We start from the raw sequence: 18,989 nt of genomic DNA, 5'->3' as shown, positions 1-18,989 counted from the left end.
TAATAAAATTATGTTATTCCAAATCCAAAATGTGTTTAATTGATCATTTATCATCAAATTGATTGCAACATAGGTCGTCCTCTAGCAAAGAGAGGCTATGTATAGGACACATTTGAATGTCGTTAACTTGGCGTGTATGTGTATTATATACTTGTTGTACTTTTAAATCTTTCCCAAACTAACATACATACTTTTTCTTTCTTTTATTTTGTTTTGTTAATCCCTAAAAGAACGTTGATTTGTGTCGACTTGTGAACTGGCTGACTCACGATACAACCTTCGATCAAGGGGAAAGATGACAGGTGGAGAAGACTTTAACGCTGCTGCAAACATAATGATACCAGTAGAAAATCCTGAAAGTTCTCAAAATATAGCCGACATCCAAAATGATGAGAAGATGGCTCACATGGCGCAAGAGCTTGAGATTTTGAGAGAGGAACTACGTCAAGTGCGAGACTTGGCCAAGCTTTCGGCTACTACCTTCCCGACTTTCAAGATGCCCAGCTACCTCCCTAGAGCTGACCTGCCTCCTGCAGATTCTCCAAACATGCCTAAACGTGCTCCTATTCATGGTCAAGCGCCATTAGCTCATCCGTCTGCAATCAGGACTGCTCCTGACCTTCCCACTCAAGACCCCATCACACCTACCTACCCAGTGACAAACCAGATATTTGGAGCACACACCGTCGCTCCTTATGATTCACAGATCCCACCTATATATGCTGTTGAGGTCCCTACTTTCACGACACCGGTTAGGGTCAAGGTCCTGCATGAGGTGGACCAATATGCAGAGATGGAGAAGGATGCCCGATTGAAAGAAGATGAGTCAATAGACGCTCAACTTCGAGGTTTAAGAAAGGCGTTGAAAAACCTACAAGTATCTAGGGGAACAGAGAGCCTAGATTATGATGACTTATGTATCCACCCAGATATTGACATGCCGGTAGGATACAAGCCCCCAAAGTTTGACATATTTGATGGAAAGAGCGATCCTCACGCACATCTGAGGGCATACTGTGACAAGTTAGTTGGTGTAGGGAGAAATGAGAAACTAAGAATGAAGTTGTTCATTCGAAGTCTATCTGGAGAAGCGTTGACTTGGTATACACGCCAGGATCCTCGCAAATGGTATAACTGGCAGGAAATGGCTGAGGATTTCATGAATCGCTTCAGATTTAATACTGAAATCACTGCGGACAGGTTCTCATTAGCCAACATACAAAAGAAACCATCGGAGGACTTCCAGGAGTATGCACGACGTTGGAGAACCGAGGTTGCAAGGGTTCAACCACCGCTCGATGAGAGTGAGCTCTCAAAATACTTTATTCGAGCCCAAGAAGGTATCTACTTTGACAAGATGATGTCAATGATGGGCCAAAAGTTTGCAGAATTGGTCAAGATGGGAGATTTTATAGAGGAAGGCATCAAATCAGGTAAAATTCAGTCCATGGCTGCATTGCAAGCTGCAAGTAAGGCCATACAATCAGGATCCATTGGTGGCATCAAGAAGAAAAGGGAGGATGTTTCAGTCGTCAATTACCAACATGGAGGACAATCCCACCAATACCCCAACAGTCCCCAAATTGTTGCACATACTCCATACACCTCGTATCCAGTATATAATACCCGACCACACTATAATCCACCTCGAGCACCAACATACCAAAGTCCAACAAGACCACATGTCCCACTCCAAGCACCAACCCACCAAAATAGACCAGCATATGTGCCAAGACCACGTCCAAATCTCGAAGCCAGAAATACTCGCACCTACACACCCATTGCTGAACCTTATGCTCAATTGTTTGAAAGGTTGAGGATAGCAGGAGTACTACAGCCAGTTGAGGGAAAACTCCCCGACCCAATCCCTTACAATTTTGATGGAAACAAGCGATGCGCTTACCATTCGGGAATCCAAGGGCATGACACAGAAGATTGTTATGGCTTGAAAAACCAGGTTGAGACGTTGATCAGAAGAGGAATAATAAAATGCACTCCAACACCTCCGAATGTGAACAACAACCCTTTGCCAAATCATGAGAATCGAGAAGTCAATATGATTTCTCTAGAAGAAGAGTACAACTTGGGAGAAACCATCGCGCCTGTCTGGAACGCCGAAGAAGCTGCCACTGCATCTCCAGTACAACCTATTATCACTGTTCAGCTAAGGGAACCTCTTACTGTCCAAACATATCTCCCGAGAGTTGTAGTAACCACTACAGTTGCTAGAAAGGCTGAGTTTGACACCAAAGAAGTCCCATGGGATTATAAAATAGAAGCCAAGGGCAAGATGATTGACGCCGCTGTGGCTCAGGGGATGACTAGATCAGGAAGGTGCTATACTCCCGAGAATTTGAATTAAGGAGTTATTGGGAATGAGCCGAATCCCAAGAAGAATGTTATGGATGCTGAAGTCACAGAATTTTGGAGAAAGATGCAGCCGAAAGACTATTCAGTCGAGGAGCAACTGAAGAAGACATCGGCTCATATATCCATAATGTCTTTGCTAATGAGTTCTGAGGCTCATAGGAATGCTTTGATGGAGGTGTTAAATGGGGTTTGCATTCCAAAAGAGACCGCAAGTGAAACCTTAGCTGCAACAATTGGACAAGTGTTGGAATCTAACAAAATCTCTTTCCATGATAATGAGCTACCAACGGAAGGGACTGAACACAACAAAGCACTTCATATCGCGGTCAAATGTCGTGATAAGATTGTGACCCGAGTTCTGATTGATGGCGGTTCTGGATGTAACATCTGCCCTTTCACAACTCTGAGAGTTTTAGGCTTGAATATGGGAGATATAGAGGAAAGTCGTGTAAAGGTGAGAGCTTTTGATGGAGCACAGAGAAGCGTCATTGGAGAAATCCATCTCACATTGCAAGTGGGACCAGCAGAATTCCCTATTTTATTTCAAGTGATGGATGTGTCATCGAACTACAACCTGTTGCTGGGAAGACCATGGGTCCATATGGGAAAAGCAGTTCCTTCAACTCTTCATCAATGTGTAAAGTTTGAGTGGGGTCACACAGAAGTTACTGTTCATGGGGAGCTCAATCACCCCATCTATTCTGTCAATTCTGTTCCAGTAACTGAGGAATTAGATGGAGCCACTTTTCACACTTTAGAAATCATGCAAGCTGTGAGGATTGACGAGAAGTTAGAGTCGGTTGGTGTGAAATTGTCAGGGGCATCGAAGATGGTCGCAGCAGAGATGTTGAAATACGGGTATCAGCCTAAGACAGGACTTGGACCTAGGGCCAATGGCATAGTTGAACCCATCCAGCTGAAGCATCAGAAAGGTACCACTGGACTCGGATATGGATCTACATCTGGACGAGTCCACAACAGGGGATCCATCAAGACAACGTTTGTACCAGAGCAAGTTCCGATTCTAGATCACGCATCTGACGATGACATAGTGGAAGGAATAGGAAATTTGTTCGTGGCCATGATTGGAGAAGAGGAAGAGATAGATCTCCGCAAATTGAGCATCCGTGATTCCAAGCCTGGAGAAAGCTTACAGAATTGGACCGTCAGTCCTTCCCTGTTTCGACAAAAGTCCTGGTAGTGTGGAACGTAGTTTTGTATTTTTAAATTTGAATGATCAAAGCTGAGGCTTGTATCATGCTTGATCTTTGTTTTTGGTTGCTTTTTCTAAAAAAGCTAGAACGCTTTTAAATAAAAGTCTTTAATTTCTTTAAAAAATTATCTCATTATTTCTACCTACTTATTTATTTTTACTCGCTTTTTATACGTTTCAGCATTCATATTAAAAATCCTAGTTCAACGGTTATGACATGTAATGAATCCATCGAGCAAAGTGAAAAGAACGAACACGATCAAGAAGAATATGATGAAAGCATGATGCCTGAAAATCTACCACAGGAGATCGAGAAGTTTGAAAGTCAGGAGAAACCTAATATGGATGAAACAGAAGTTGTCAATTTAGGAGATGAGGAAACTGTGAAGGAAACCCGAATTAGCATACATTTGGAGGCCGAAAGAAAGAAGGAGTTAATAGAATTGCTTAGGCAACATGTCGACATATTTGCTTGGTCTTATGACAATATGCCAGGGTTATGCACCGATATCGTTTCACATAGACTACCAATTGATCCCACCTGCCTACCCGTTAAACAAAAGACAAGAAAGTTCAAGCCAGACTTGAGTCTAAGGATCAAAGAAGAGGTAACCAAGCAGATTGAGGCGAATATTGTGAGGGTCACAAATTACCCCACTTGGTTGGCAAATATAGTACTAGTGCCAAAAAAGGATGGAAAGATCAGAATATGTGTGGACTATCGAGATCTCAACAGAGCTAGTCCTAAGGATGATTTCCCTCTCCCAAATATCCATATACTCATTGACAATTGTGCAAAACATGAATTGCAATCATTTGTCGATTGTTTCGCGGGATATCACCAGATACTGATGAATGAAGATGATGCAGAAAAGACAGCATTTATCACTCCATGGGGAGTGTATTGCTATAGAGTAATGCCATTTGGCCTAAAAAATGCTGGCGCAACCTACATGAGGGCCATGATCGCTCTTTTCCATGATATGATCCACAAGGAGATTGAAGTATATGTGGACGATATCATTATCAAATCCAAGAGGAGTTCGGATCACCTATATGATTTGCAAAAATTCTTTGAGAGGTTACGAAAGTATAATCTTAAATTGAATCCAGCAAAGTGCGCATTTGGAGTACCTGCAGGAAAACTGTTAGGATTCATTATTAGCAGGAGAGGCATAGAGTTGGATCCCTCTAAGATCAAGGCAATTCAAGAATTACCTCCCCCGAAGACCAGGAAGGACGTGATGAGTTTCTTGGGAAGGCTTAACTACATCAGTCGGTTCATAGCACAATCCACAGTAATTTGTGAACCCATTTTCAAATTACTTAAGAAGGATGCTGCCACAAAATGGACGGAGGAATGTCAAAGGGCTTTCGACAAAATCAAAGAATATTTGTCCAACCCGCCAGTATTAGTCCCACCTGAGCTCGGGAGGCCGTTGCTACTATACTTATCTGTCATGGATAATGCATTTGGATGCGTATTGGGACAACATGATCAGACAGGTAGAAGAGAGCAAGCCATTTACTACTTGAGCAAGAAGTTCACACCATATGAGGCAAGATATACCTCGTTGGAACGAACATGTTGTGCTTTGACTTGGATCGCGCAGAAATTTAGGCATTACCTGTCTGCATACACCACGTACTTAATCTCAAGATTGGATCCACTCAAGTACATCTTTCAGAAACCAATGCCTACAGGTAAATTGGCAAAATGGCAAATTTTGTTGAGCGAGTTCGACATTGTGTACGTGACACAGAAGGCCATCAAAGGACAAGCCTTGGCTGACCACCTCGCTGAAAATCCAGTGGATCAAGATTACAAACCGCTAAAAACTTACTTCCCTGATGAAGAAGTTTTGTTTGTAGGAGAAGACATATCAGAACCATGCGATGGCTGGAGGATGTTTTTTGATGGAGCGTCAAATTCCAAGGGAGTTGGAATAGGAGCAGTTTTAATTTCAGAAACAGGTCAATATTATCCAATTTCAGCCAAGATTAGGTTTGATTGTACCAATAACATGGCAGAGTATGAAGCTTGTATTCTTGGGCTTAGAATGGCCATAGACATGAACGTCAAAGAGCTTTTGGTCATAGGCGATTCTGACTTATTGGTTCATCAGGTGCAAGGAGAATGGGTTGCTAAGAATGTGAAGATCCTTCCTTATTTGCATTGCATAAAGGATTTGAGTAGGAGATTCACAAAGATTGAATTCAAACATGTCCCTCGAGCTCAAAATGAATTTGCCGATGCTTTGGCAACAATATCCTCAATGATTCAGCATCCGGACAAGAATTACATCAACCCTATTGAAGTAAAGTTATACGATCGACATGCATATTGTTTTCATGTTGATGAGGAATTGGATGGAAGACCATGGTACTATGACATCAAGAGATTGATAGAAGCACGAGAATATCCCGAAAATGCCACCAGCAAGCAAAAAGGGACTCTGAGAAGGACGGCCAATCATTTCTTTCTTAATGGAGAAATTTTATATAGGAGGACTCCAGATTTAGGATTGCTGAGATGTGTTGACGCCAAGGAAGCGACGAGACTTTTAGAAGAAATACATGCAGGAACATGTGGACCTCATATGAATGGGTTCACTCTGGCTAAGAAAATCTTAAGAGCTGGATATTTTTGGATGACCATGGAGAGAGATAGCATTCGATACGTGCAGAAGTGTCATCAATGCCAAGTGCATGGAGATTTTATACGAGTTCCACCAAATGAGCTCAATGTTATGGGTTCCCCATGGCCATTTTCTTCTTGGGGCATGGATGTAATTGGACCCATAGAGCCTCCCGCATCAAATGGACATCGTTTCATCCTTGTAGCTATTGATTATTTTACAAAATGGGTCGAAGCTTCGACATATAAGGCAGTAACTAAGAAAGTCGTGGCAGATTTTGTCCGTAACAATATCATTTGTCGATTTGGGATTCCAGAATCAATTATAACAGATAATGCGGCCAATCTCAATAGCGATCTTATGAAGGAAATTTGTGAGCGATTCAAGATTGCTCATCGAAATTCCACAACTTATCGGCCACAGATGAATGGAGCAGTTGAAGCAGCAAACAAGAACATCAAGAAGATTTTGAGGAAAATAGTGGATGGTCACAGACAATGGCATGAGAAGTTACCATATGCTCTGCTCGGTTATCGTACCACAATCAGAACTTCCACTGGGGCAACTCCTTATATGTTGGTTTATGGTTCAGAAGCAGTAATACCTGCTGAAGTGGAAATACCATCTTTAAGGATTATTCAAGAGGTCGGTTTAGATGATGCAGAATGGATTCGCAGCAGGATTGAACAGTTGATGCTCATTGATGAGAAAAGAATGGATGCAGTTTGTCATGGTCAACTTTACCAAAACAGAATGGCCAAAGCATTTAACAAGAAGGTCAAGCCTCGACAGTTCACACCAGGACAATTAGTATTGAAGAAGATATTTCCTCACCAAGGAGAAGCTAAAGGAAAATTTGCACCAAACTGGCAAGGTCCTTACATGGTTCATAGAGTATTATCTGGAGGAGCAGTAATCTTGGCAGAAATGGACGGTACAGTGAGCACGAAGCCAATCAACTCAGACTCCATCAAGAAGTACTACATCTGAAGACATCAAGACTAGCTTTCATTTTTTTTTACTCTTACATTCCATGTAAACAGAACTACGTCTCGACCTGACTTCCCACGGTGGGGTACGTAGGCAGCCCACATCGGGTTCGGTCCTCTTTTAGAAAATCCAAAAACATCATTTCCATGTATTTAGAACTACGCTCGACCTGACTTCCCTCGGTGGGATAGGCAGGCAATCCTTGCCGGATTCATTCCCTTTATAGTTTCATTTTTATAATTGAACTACGTCCTGACCTGATTCCACTTGGACACGTAGGCAGCCTGAGTCAGGCTCGGTCATTGTATTGCATAATATTCATTTCTTATCCTCGAACTACGTGCAGACCTGATTCCCATTTGGGGATACGTAGGCAACCTTAAGGGTTCGGTCATACCTTAGAAAACTCTCCTTTAGTTAGGTATCATTAGAACGTGAAGGATCTCGCGAATAAATCAAGAGAAGCATCGTCACAAGACAAGACTACAAGAAAGATTACATTTGGATATGGAGAAGCATGATGGACTCCAAATCATGTCATAACCTTAAGATGATCCAGGATTACTCTCTCTATATATATATTATATATATATATTATATATATATATATGATGATATACTCTTTTGTCTAAAAACAAACTATTATTTTTATTTATTTATTTTTATTCATTTGTTTTCTTATTTAATTATTATTTTTACTTTTCTACTATTCCACCTACTAAGTCTCTAGGTTAAGATACTACGGACGGACTATAGAGGTATTGGAGGTTCCCAGTGATGAGGCCTGAATCCGCGAGTCGATACAAATCAACATCCCCTCCCAAACTAAAATTTTCTTTGAGCGCAGGAAAACAGAAGATCGAGGAAGACAACCTCAAGTCTAGAGGATGACTGTAGACGCCATTCGACTTCTCAAAATCATAAGCCAAAATATTCTTCCCTTACTTTATTTATCAGAAATACTTTATACTTCGATGTGCTGTCTAAAGGATTTCCCTTTAAATCTTTGCAGGTACGATCGAGATCCGGATCAAAATACTGAAGACAAGGGGGGCCCATATGATAAATAGGATAGTTTACTTTTGTCAAATATAACTCCATCAATTGGAGCTTATCTTCTAACCTCGTCAACAACTCCTCCGTCGGAGAATATCGTCTAACTGCGTCAAACAAGCTCCCTCGATTGGAGAACGCCATCTAACACCATTCAAAACTCCGCTGACCGGAGGCTGTATATATCCATCACCGTTCGATTGTATATATCCACCGAATATTGTATATAGCGAACATCATTCAAACTCCGTCGTCTGAAGACTGTATATAACAAATATCGTCCAAACTTCGACGTCTGGAGGCTGTATATACCAAATAGTCCAAATTCTACCATTTGGAGGTTGTACATAGCAAACCCCATCAAACTCCTTCGATCAGGAGCATGCATACTACAACGTCGTACATTTACAGTTAAATTTACATTACCAGTTTTACACCGCCGGATACAGGCGTTACTTTATAATCTCTACACCGCCGGATACAGGCGTTACTTTACAAGTTTTACATCGCCGGATACAGGCGTTACATTACAGTTTTACATCGCCGGATACAGGCGTTACATTTACAAGTTTAACACCGCCGGATATAGGCGTTACATTACAATTTTACACTGCCGGATACAGGAGTTACATTACAGTTTTACACCGCCGGATACAGGCGTTACATTTACAATTTCTACACCGCCGGATACAGGCGTTACTTTACAGTTTTACACCGCCGGATACAGGCGTTACATTTACAATTTCTACACCGCCGGATACAGGCGTTACTTTACAGTTTTACACCGCCGGATACAGGTGTTACATTTACAATTTCTACACCGCCGGATACAGGCGTTACTTTACAAGTCTTACACCGCCGGATACAGGCGTTACATTTACAAGTTTTACATCGCCGGATACAGGCGTTACTTTACAAGTCTTACACCGCCGGATACAGGCGTTACATTTACAAGTCTTACACCGCCGGATACAGGCGTTACATTTACAAGTTTTACATCGCCGGATACAGGCGTTACATTTACAAGCTCTACACCGACGGATATAGGCGTTTACATTACAATCACTCCACTAGACGGAGGACACTAACATCACTACATGGAACTCCCGTTAAGCAACAAACTAGAGCAAGCTAGTGGAATATCAAGCATCTCTAGCTACACCAAGGATTCTCTTTCGAAACTCAACTAGACTCGATTTTTTTTTTTGAATATTGAATTTGAATTTTATGCATGACTCTTTCATGTCTCAGCATCACCATGACTCGATACTGGGGCAATTTGTTTCGAAAATTCATGTTCTTTTATCTACCATAGGTCTTTAGTAGAAATTACTATGGAGCATTTCTCATTCCGAGTTTATTTCTTAGAATTACCTCCAACCTGATTTCCCACATACTAGAATATGCTGATAACCTCAGTTCGAGCGTGATCATATTCATTTTATTCGTGCTAACATCCTCATACGTTCATCACTCTTAAGAACTCGGTGTCACCATAATCCAACACTGGGGCAAATTTTGATTTCGATCAAAATTTGTTGTGATTCTACAATCCAAAACTACACATGGCCTGTTTCTCGTATAACCAGAGATATGTAGGCAACTTGAAACTGAAGTATCGGTCGCAATATTTTTTCAACTCCCACTCATTTCATTAGGTCCCTCTGAGGTTGTCTCATCGGTCGGACAAAATCGGCTACTCCGTCAAATTTCTTTGCTCGTCAATTCATCCCTCATTCCCAAGCAAAGAAGGGGCAAGCTGTTGACACCCAATTTTGACCGACCTATAATTATTATTTTTTTTCGATTCACTATCTTAATAGATAAGTTTTTTTTAAAAAAAAAAAATTACTTTCTTATATTATATATATATATATAAATTTATATATTTTTTTCACATTATTTAGTATATATTATTCGTGTGTGTGTGTTTTCTTTGCATAAATATTACTTAATTAAGTTTATTGTGAATTTTAGTTAATATGTATGTCATATCTATTTTTAGTATATACATAAGTATTTCTTTATAAAATATGTTACTTACTAAGTTTATTTTTGTAATTTTACTTATTCATATTAATATATATACGTATTTTAATAGGTCTTATGTACATATGTATATAAAAGGGTTATTATTTAAGTTTATTATATATTTTAATTTGTTTATGTTAACATACCTATTAAACATCTATTTTAGTATGTATTATATACATGTGGCATTTTATATGTATATACGCAAATATTTATATTGTATGTACATGCATATTTAATTTATATATATATATTAGTATAATTTTATAAATTTATGATTTTACTTATTCAACATGTATTTGACAATTAATTAGATGACATTTTATTTTATAACTACTTATAATTATATTCTAATCAAATTTTAATGTAGTCTATTTTTAATCTCGATTTCAATCTCAACCGTAGATTGCATTTGATCGAACGGCTCCCATTCATTCTTATCTTTTCACACCCCAAAACCCTAAACTATCTTATTCTTCCTCTTTCTAATAAAAAAGAAAATGACTCTCTCTCTAAACTCTCAACCTAACTCCCTCACCCTCTCTCCGCTGCTTCTCTCCTCGTCACTCTCTTCTCCCTCTATCTCTTCTCGTCGCCGGAAAGAACCACCGGTGAAGAGCAAAACGCAGCAGCTAAGCACTTCTTTTCTTCTCCTAAAAGCTGCTCCAAACAGTAGTAGCCTTTAACAACACGCAACAGCGACGGCGGACAGCAGATCGTTGACGATCGGCAGCTCGACGCGCACCAGAAGCAGCTGAAAACAGCAGTAGCGAACCAGCGGCAGCAAAGATGACGCGCAGCCGCGGCGGCAACGGCGGACAGCAGACCTTCAAGAGACGCGCAGCAGCGGCGACAACCTGTAAACCAACGACGACCCTTCAAAGCTTGGTATTTGGGCCTATATATTTTGGGATCTAATTGTTTCAAAGACGGATCTACAAGATCCGTCCCAGGTATGCTTCACTTCATCTTTTAAGTTCTTGATGATTTTGAGAATCATTGATGTCTATGTGTTCCTAGACTTACATCTTATTAAAGTGTGTTTTAATGCGGCTTATGTTCTTGTTGCTATGTTTAAACTGCTTGCATATGTAAATATTAAGGTTTGACATGTAATTTTAAAATTACCATGGTTGGAGTGCTCAATTGTTTGATTTAATTCTGGGCACAACTTCAATACTTTGCGATAATTCATTGATTTGGTAAACAGTAAATACTATTTGTCTTTGTTTTATGATTCCGAGCATATTTCTTAAACATATGTGGAATTCAAATTTGTTTGTTACTTATGTTAATTTAATATTTTTTATGATTTGGTGTTACTAGATTTTGTTGTTGTCTGGGCATTTTGAATAAGTTACATAAAGAATTGGTTATTTGTAGATCTTTGTCATACTTCATGTTTCTTGATTGAATTAACAGTTTGTCGAAATTAGATTGAATTATGCATTTAGTTCATTTATGATACAACTTGATTAGTTAAGTAATTACTCTTCAAGTTCGGTGAGCTCTAAATTAATTACTATAATCTTCTTAGTCTTGTATTTTAAATATTATGATTATGACTAATTCTTTGTTTGCTTAGGTTTACATACTTAATGTTCTAACTGGATTTGTTGTTACCTTATTTAACTTTTACTCGTCTCATTATGCATTACATACTTTCTTTGGTTAGCATTATTTATTATTATTATTTTTTTTAATTGCTTGTGAAATTATGAGCATGATGTTGTCTATAATTAATTATTTTCTCTAAAGTGATTTACATAATTTTTCTACATTATTGATAGCGGGTCCCTCTGGCCATAACTTTTGACTTTTGAAAACATCCTTTTTGAATATAATTTGGAATCAAATCTGGAAAAGCAGAGGTGGATTGATTTGCTTTTGACAAAATCTTGAAAACCTTGCCATTTTCTTTGAAATAATTTATGACTTATTTGGTTTGAATTTGAAATGTGGCCGGTTGTCTTTTGACTTCATTGCCCTTCACTCATGAGTTATTAGTATAAGAACAAACACAGAAGGACAGGAAAAGAAAAAACAGAGAACAGAGAGAGATAAAAGGAAAAAAAAACAGAGAGAAAAGACAACAAACAGACAAAAAAAAAAGGGGACGAAACACATAAGAAAAACAAAATACATTAGAACACAAGAGAACGCTTTAACAAAAATACTTAATTGCTTTTAAGTTCTTTCTTTTGCCTCTTTGCTACTTCAACTTGTTTGGATCTCGGATATTGCTACCGCTTTTCATTGACATAAAACTCATATTAACCGGTTAGTACTTTCTTTTCCTATTTTATTGTACTGTCTTTACTTTAGATTCTTACATATTATATCTTGTCAAAATAAATACATGAAGTATCCAGGTTAGTTCCCATTTTCCTCAATATATTAGTTTATTATTTTAAAATATGTTCTTGCTTTGTTTGTTTGCTTTGTTGTAGTAAGATTGTATAATCATGATATATCGCTACATATTTGTATATTGCTTGTATTTTGCTTATGCTTTAAGCAGGATTTGAACTTTAAAGTTCAAAACATGAAGAGTTCGCCTGGACCGGAGATCCGAAATTTTATTACTCTACTTCGAATTTTTTATTTGTAATTTATGTTACTTTATTTATTTGCTTCTCTATGCGGTTTTTGTAATAATTTTGTAAGTAACTCTCTATATAAATAATGAAAATTGGGGAAAATATATGGGGAGGGGATATACTTGCTACTTGCTTTATTTATTTATTTTTTAGTTTATCATAAATTTATATGTGTTTGAATGCATGTGATCTAGTTATACTACTCATTTCCACATGTTTAGGTCCATTTATTCACGATATAAAATTTTATATTTTTTACAAGATGTTTACTTTATATATTAAAAAATAACAATAAAAATGATCTAAGAATAGTTCGTTAAATATCGTTTATCATCATACATGTTTAAAAAATAATTTGTTTATTTTATGTGTTATCTTTGTTTATGACAAATCTCATTAAATAATTACTTTTGATGATATTTCCATATTATAACCTGTACTTTAAGACTAAAACCATGAATATAGTTTCAAATAATAGTTTTTGTCATTTTAATTATCTAGACATTATATATGTGAGATTTACTAAATAATTTTGAATGTAGTAATAATCATATTTAGATTTAAATGCCATTTTGTGTAGACATTATGTTCATTGGATTTACAATTTTAATTACATCATGTTTAAATATTTTAATTAATATTTTTAACATGCTAGTCATTTGGAAATCATGTGCATGAGATTTTATGTTGAATATCATATAGCAAATCATGTCTATAGGACTTAATGAATATTTTAGTATTTTTATAAGAATTAAATTATGCTTATAAAACGTCAAATATTTTCATTATATTGATTCACATAGAAATCATGTCTAATGTAGTGTGTTGTCAATCCATAAATCATACCTATAATTTTAATTAAATTTAGAAATCATGCCATTAATATCATGTTTAGATCTAATTTAAAGCAATAGTTTGTTAATAAGGTCGTTGATTTCATGTTTGTTAGGACGTTTGAAAGACTAAATCTTAGTTTACTATCCTTGTTATGCATTTAAAATGTGTCATCTAGTTTAATGTCTTGAACTTCCTTTAAATATACATATGAAAGTAATAATATGCCTAAAATCTTGCCTCGTTTGAGTTAAATTACCAATCCTCATACTATTTGAATAATTGTTAATTAATCAATTTTCTATTAGAACATTCTCTTTATTTAAAATCATATTGTTCCATATTTATAAACTTTATCCAAGATTTTCAGCAAAGTAGTAAAAAATGTATTCTAAATATTAGGAAGAACTCACACGAGTTATTGTAGTTATCATGCTTATAGTTTCTGCGCCTTTAATAAATATTTCATCATATTTCTATATTTTAGAGATCATGTTCATAAGTTTAAATAATAATTTCAGCATATCTTTTGATTGTAAATATTTTAAAAACATTGTTTTATGTAGAAATCATACCCATAGATAAAAATTGATTTTGCCGGTTAAAATCATATCCCCTGTAATGTGACGTTATTATGTATAAAAATCATGTCTATAAGATTCTAACAAATATTTATTGTATTATTCCGTTTTGAAGCCATGTCTATATTTTAATAAATTTTTATTTCATTTAGAAACCATATGTATAGTATTTTAATAAATCTTCAGCATGTTATTAACTAAATCATATTAATAGGATTTATAAACACTATTAGTTAATAACTAAAATTATCAAGCACGCCTTCTTTATTACAATCGCCTTTGTAATTAACATTGCCTTCATATATTTAAAATAATGAAATTTATTGTCTATCTTATTCAAGTTTTATATTTTACAATATCTACGTCTGATTTTATGCACATACATAATTATTATGACCTTCACAACTTATCTGTGTTTTCAAGCATGCTAATTAATTAATTTAGAGGTTTACTTGAGATTTTATGTGCTAACTGCTTGTCCTATCTGTTTTTGTTTGACGATGTGTCTAATTAGGATGCCTATATTTCCTTTGGTCTAAAACTTATCCTAAATAGTACATCCAATGCCTCTTGGATATTAAGTTGGGACGTTAGAGACCTTTTAAAGACGTTAGTTTTTAGTATTTCTTTAGATCGCTTTAGGATTATAATAATAAATAAACTTAAGAGGGGTAGGGGTAATTAGGCCCTTCGGAAATGATGGAAGTTGACCCGAGCAGAAAAATGACAAAAACTTTATATATTTTGTCTTCCGATTAATGAGCCGGCGCTGATCCGAAGAAAATAAGAACGTAGATAATTTTATTTCCTGCCGACTTTTAAATATTTTGTTTGTATATATATTTGGGGTAGTTTAATATTTTAAAACTCAATGATTTTTGGCATTCTTAATCTTATTAGAGATTTCACCCAAATTAGATTTACAACATATTATATATTCATATATCTACACTTGCCTATTATCTTAGTCATTTTTCTTTTATTATGGCTACAAATAAAATAATCATTGCTAATACTAGATATTTATTTTACCATAAATTAAGTAAGTTATTTATTCAAATGATTTAAAAATATACATTTGTATTTTTATATATTTTAAGTATATTATTTATTATTTATTTTTTACTATACAATAAATATATTATTATTAAATTTGGTTCTTTCATATATAAGACGTTTATATATGATATACCTTATATTTTCACCATTTTCTCAAATTTAATAAGACCCTTTTTCTTAATATTTCTAAAACAAACAAAATGAATAAATATCCCTAATCATTTTTTTTAAAACTAAATTTAAGGACTATCTTTGGATAGGCTCTGAGGGATGCCTAATACCTTCCCCTCGAGTAACTAAAACCCTTACTTAGAATCTCACAGGTTTCGCAAATCCAAACAGAGTTTACATTTACAATGGTTTTCCTAATATTTTCCTTAAAATTAGGTGGCGACTCTAAACAAACAATTTCAAAATCAGAGGCATAGTCACTTTTATGTTGCGAACTATTTCGACCCGCTCGAAAATAGGGTGCGACACTCTTCTCCTTCTTCTCTCTACTCTTCATCTTCTCTTCTCTGATCTGTGGTCACTGTGGGCTTCATCCTCGTTGCCTTCCTTGCTTCCATTTGTTGTTTGTAAAGACTCCATTGATGGAGTCATCAGATTTAAAAGTAAGTAGAAAACAGAGAGGGTTATTTTCTGAAGTCTTTGAATTGCAATAGAATAGCTACAACAATGACCTGTTAAATAGGCTTACAATTAACTAACATTAGCTAAAAATCGACTGGAAATTAGCAAACAACTTTATGCTAATTAACTGAACAAATAGCTATTTTTATTGCCTAAAAACTAGGATTTAAATTGATCAGTTTTGAAGCACTAATCAACACTCTCCCTTGCTTCAAAGTTTGTCACTCCCATCTGTAATCTTAAGTACTCACACTTCCTAACGGAAAGTGCTTTGGTTAGAATATCAGCAACTTGTTTATTTGTGCCACAATGCTTCAACACAATGTTTTCACTTGATACTAGATCACGCATAAGTGGTACCGAATGTCAATATGTTTTGTCCTGCTGTGAAATGCCAGATTTTTTGTCATTGCAATAATTGCTTTGTTGTCGCAGAAAATTTTGATTGCAGTAGCTTGCTTCTGAAATACATCAGCAAGCAATCTCATCAGCCAGACTGTAACGATCTATTTTCGTCGTTAGGAATAGGCCAATGGGGAAGGATTTCGGATCAGAAAACTTCGGATAGTAACTGCAAAAAATTTGTTAGAATTTTGGTACGGACGACCTTCAGTTTCATAGGGTGTTTTCGTACTTCTTGATATTTGATCTTTTTTACTGAGTTTATGGGGACTCAATCATTATTCTAGTTTATATCCAGCTTCCGTATATCTAAGCTCATGTACATAATTTAATTTTTATTGTTGGGCTGTTAGAATGGTTCTCTCATCGGAGAGTTTGAGTGGGTGTTAGTCACGGCGGATTGAGGTCGTGACAAAGTTGGTATTAGAGCCTAGGTCCGTTGATCTCGTCGTACCAAAATGAGTCTAGTAGAGTCTTGCTTTATGGTACAGAGACGTCTGTACTTTTCTTCAAGAGGCTACAAGATTGTAGGAAAAGTTTCACTGTCTTCCTTCTTTTATGCTATAACTTGATTCCAATTGGTATCTGGTGATCCAAATTGGTATCTAATCGCTTTCACTCTCTTGTTTGCAGATGGTTAACACACATTGCAATGGTGTCAGGCCAGTAGCTCCAATTGAGCGCGAAGAAGAGCTAGTCGTACGATGGTGCGACAGAGAAAGAGATAGGAGAGGTAGGTGAAGTAGGGACAGAGGAAGGGCAGCACCTGCCAGAGTAGAGGTCCCTATTGAGGAGGTGCTGGCAAGTGAGGTCCCTCCAGCTCCCCAAAATGAGTTTGAAGGGGGAGGTAGAAGCTGGAGAAGAACAACAGAAGTAGGTAGAATAAGAAAAGGGTACCCAAACTGAGGCTGCTGATATCTATCTTCTGGATCCAATCTTAGCCAAGCAGATCATGACATCCCTGAATGGGCTAGCTGGCCCTGGCTCCATCCCCACTATGCCCGCAACACCAACTTTTGTTGACCATCCATTTGTTGTTGCAGTTCAACCAACAAATGAACTGATAGGCACAGATGCATTCTTCAGGCCATTAATGGGTCCTATGATGACTGGTACTGAGCATGACATGCTCACCAAATTTCTCAAGCTCAAACCTCCAGTTTTTCATGGTACTAAAAATGAGGATGCTTACGAGTTTATTCTTGATTGCTATGAGAGGCTACACAAGTTGGGCATAGTTGTAATGACCCTCAAGGTCATTTTTTTGGAATTTTTGTAAAATAACCATTTTACCCATCCCTTTAGATGCCCCGAGTCATTTCTAATTGTTACCGGGTGTTGATTTTTAGAAAATCCTATGAAAAGTTAAGTCTTTGGAAATTTTGAGTTTCATAAGCTTTAAGTGTTAAAAAGTGGTATTTGGGGTCAATTGGAGCTACGGGTCTTCGAATGGAATTCCGTCGATTCCAGCAGCTCCGAAATGTCGAAATAGGCTTAGGAGACTTTACGGAATCAGTTCTGGAGCTGTAACGAAGATTTGAGGTCTTGAGTTGAGAATTTGAGGAACTTTAAGCCAAGGTTTGACTTTGGTCAACTTTTGGAGTTCCGATGCTCGGAATGGAATTCCGACAACTCCGTTGGATTCAGGAGATGATTTTTGGTCTAAAAAAAGTGTTGGTTGAATTTTTAGAGGTCCCGAGTCCATTTTGGTATTTTAAAGGCCTAAGTTAGTTTAGTTGCGACTTTTCGAGTTTTGGGTCAACGAGATCTCGGATTCAAATTTTGATGGTTCCATCAGCTCCGGAATGACCAAATTAGGCTAGTAACACTGTTGGAATGACTATCGAGGCAATTGATACGAATTTGGGGCCATTTGGCGCTTTTGACTTTGAAACTTAGCCTATAGTTGACTTTGATCAATATTCTTGGAAAACGCACTCGAATAAAAATTCTGACAGCGCGGTTAGTTCCGGAACGTCGAATTTAGTGTGTTAGCATATTCATTTTATTTTTATCGAGTTCCGAACGAATTCCGAAGGTTTGTTCGGAGACTTTAAATTGTGGCAAAAATCAGAAAATCTGCAGCAAGAGTGCAGATTTTTTTCCAGATTTTCTCCTCAACTTTGAACCCTCATTTCTTGAGTTCTCGAGCTCCAAATTGGGTGATTCAAAAGGCAAAATTGTGAGGTTTTTCGTGGAGAACGCATTGGAGAGATTGAAAACTAATTTAGAGCATTCGATTCAGGTAAAAATCGTGATTTTATTTGCAGCAGTATCCATTTTCGGAATGAATTTTTGAAGAACTTTGACAAGTTATATCTTGACCAATATAAATCCTATTTTGGTGATTCAAGGGTCTAAATTCAATAGAATTTCGTGAGGAATCTCGTGGTAATCTCAGAAATGCTAGGAGAAGCTTCGTTTGAGGTAAAAATGCATTTTTAGTTACTGATTTAGTCATTTTCAGAATGAAATTTTGTGGAATTTTGAAAAAGTGTATCTTGGTCAATATAACTCCGTTTTGAGTGATTCTTGAGGCTATATTGTGGGGTTTTTCGCAAGGATCATCATAGTGCAATTTGCT

General features: G+C 36.8%; 1 protein-coding gene across 1 annotated transcript; it reads left to right on the top strand.

The window, feature by feature from the left end:
* Window positions 1–295: 295 nt before the first annotated feature.
* LOC129903494 (uncharacterized) lies at window positions 296–2,362 on the top strand. Its single transcript, XM_055979061.1, has one exon. The coding sequence runs from the start codon at window positions 296–298 to the stop codon at window positions 2,360–2,362; it is 2,067 nt and encodes a 688-aa protein (XP_055835036.1).
* The last annotated feature ends 16,627 nt before the right edge of the window (window positions 2,363–18,989 follow it).

The sequence above is a fragment of the Solanum dulcamara genome, chromosome 9, assembly GCF_947179165.1.
Source record: "Solanum dulcamara chromosome 9, daSolDulc1.2, whole genome shotgun sequence".
Classification (NCBI taxonomy): Eukaryota; Viridiplantae; Streptophyta; class Magnoliopsida; order Solanales; family Solanaceae; genus Solanum; species Solanum dulcamara.
Note: the sequence above shows the minus strand (reverse complement) of the source record. Positions and strands in the feature narration are given on the sequence as shown.

Bases quoted from the DNA above. Each gene is read 5' to 3' on its own strand.
- LOC129903494 (XM_055979061.1), top strand. From the start codon at position 296: ATGACAGGTGGAGAAGACTTTAACGCTGCTGCAAACATAATGATACCA.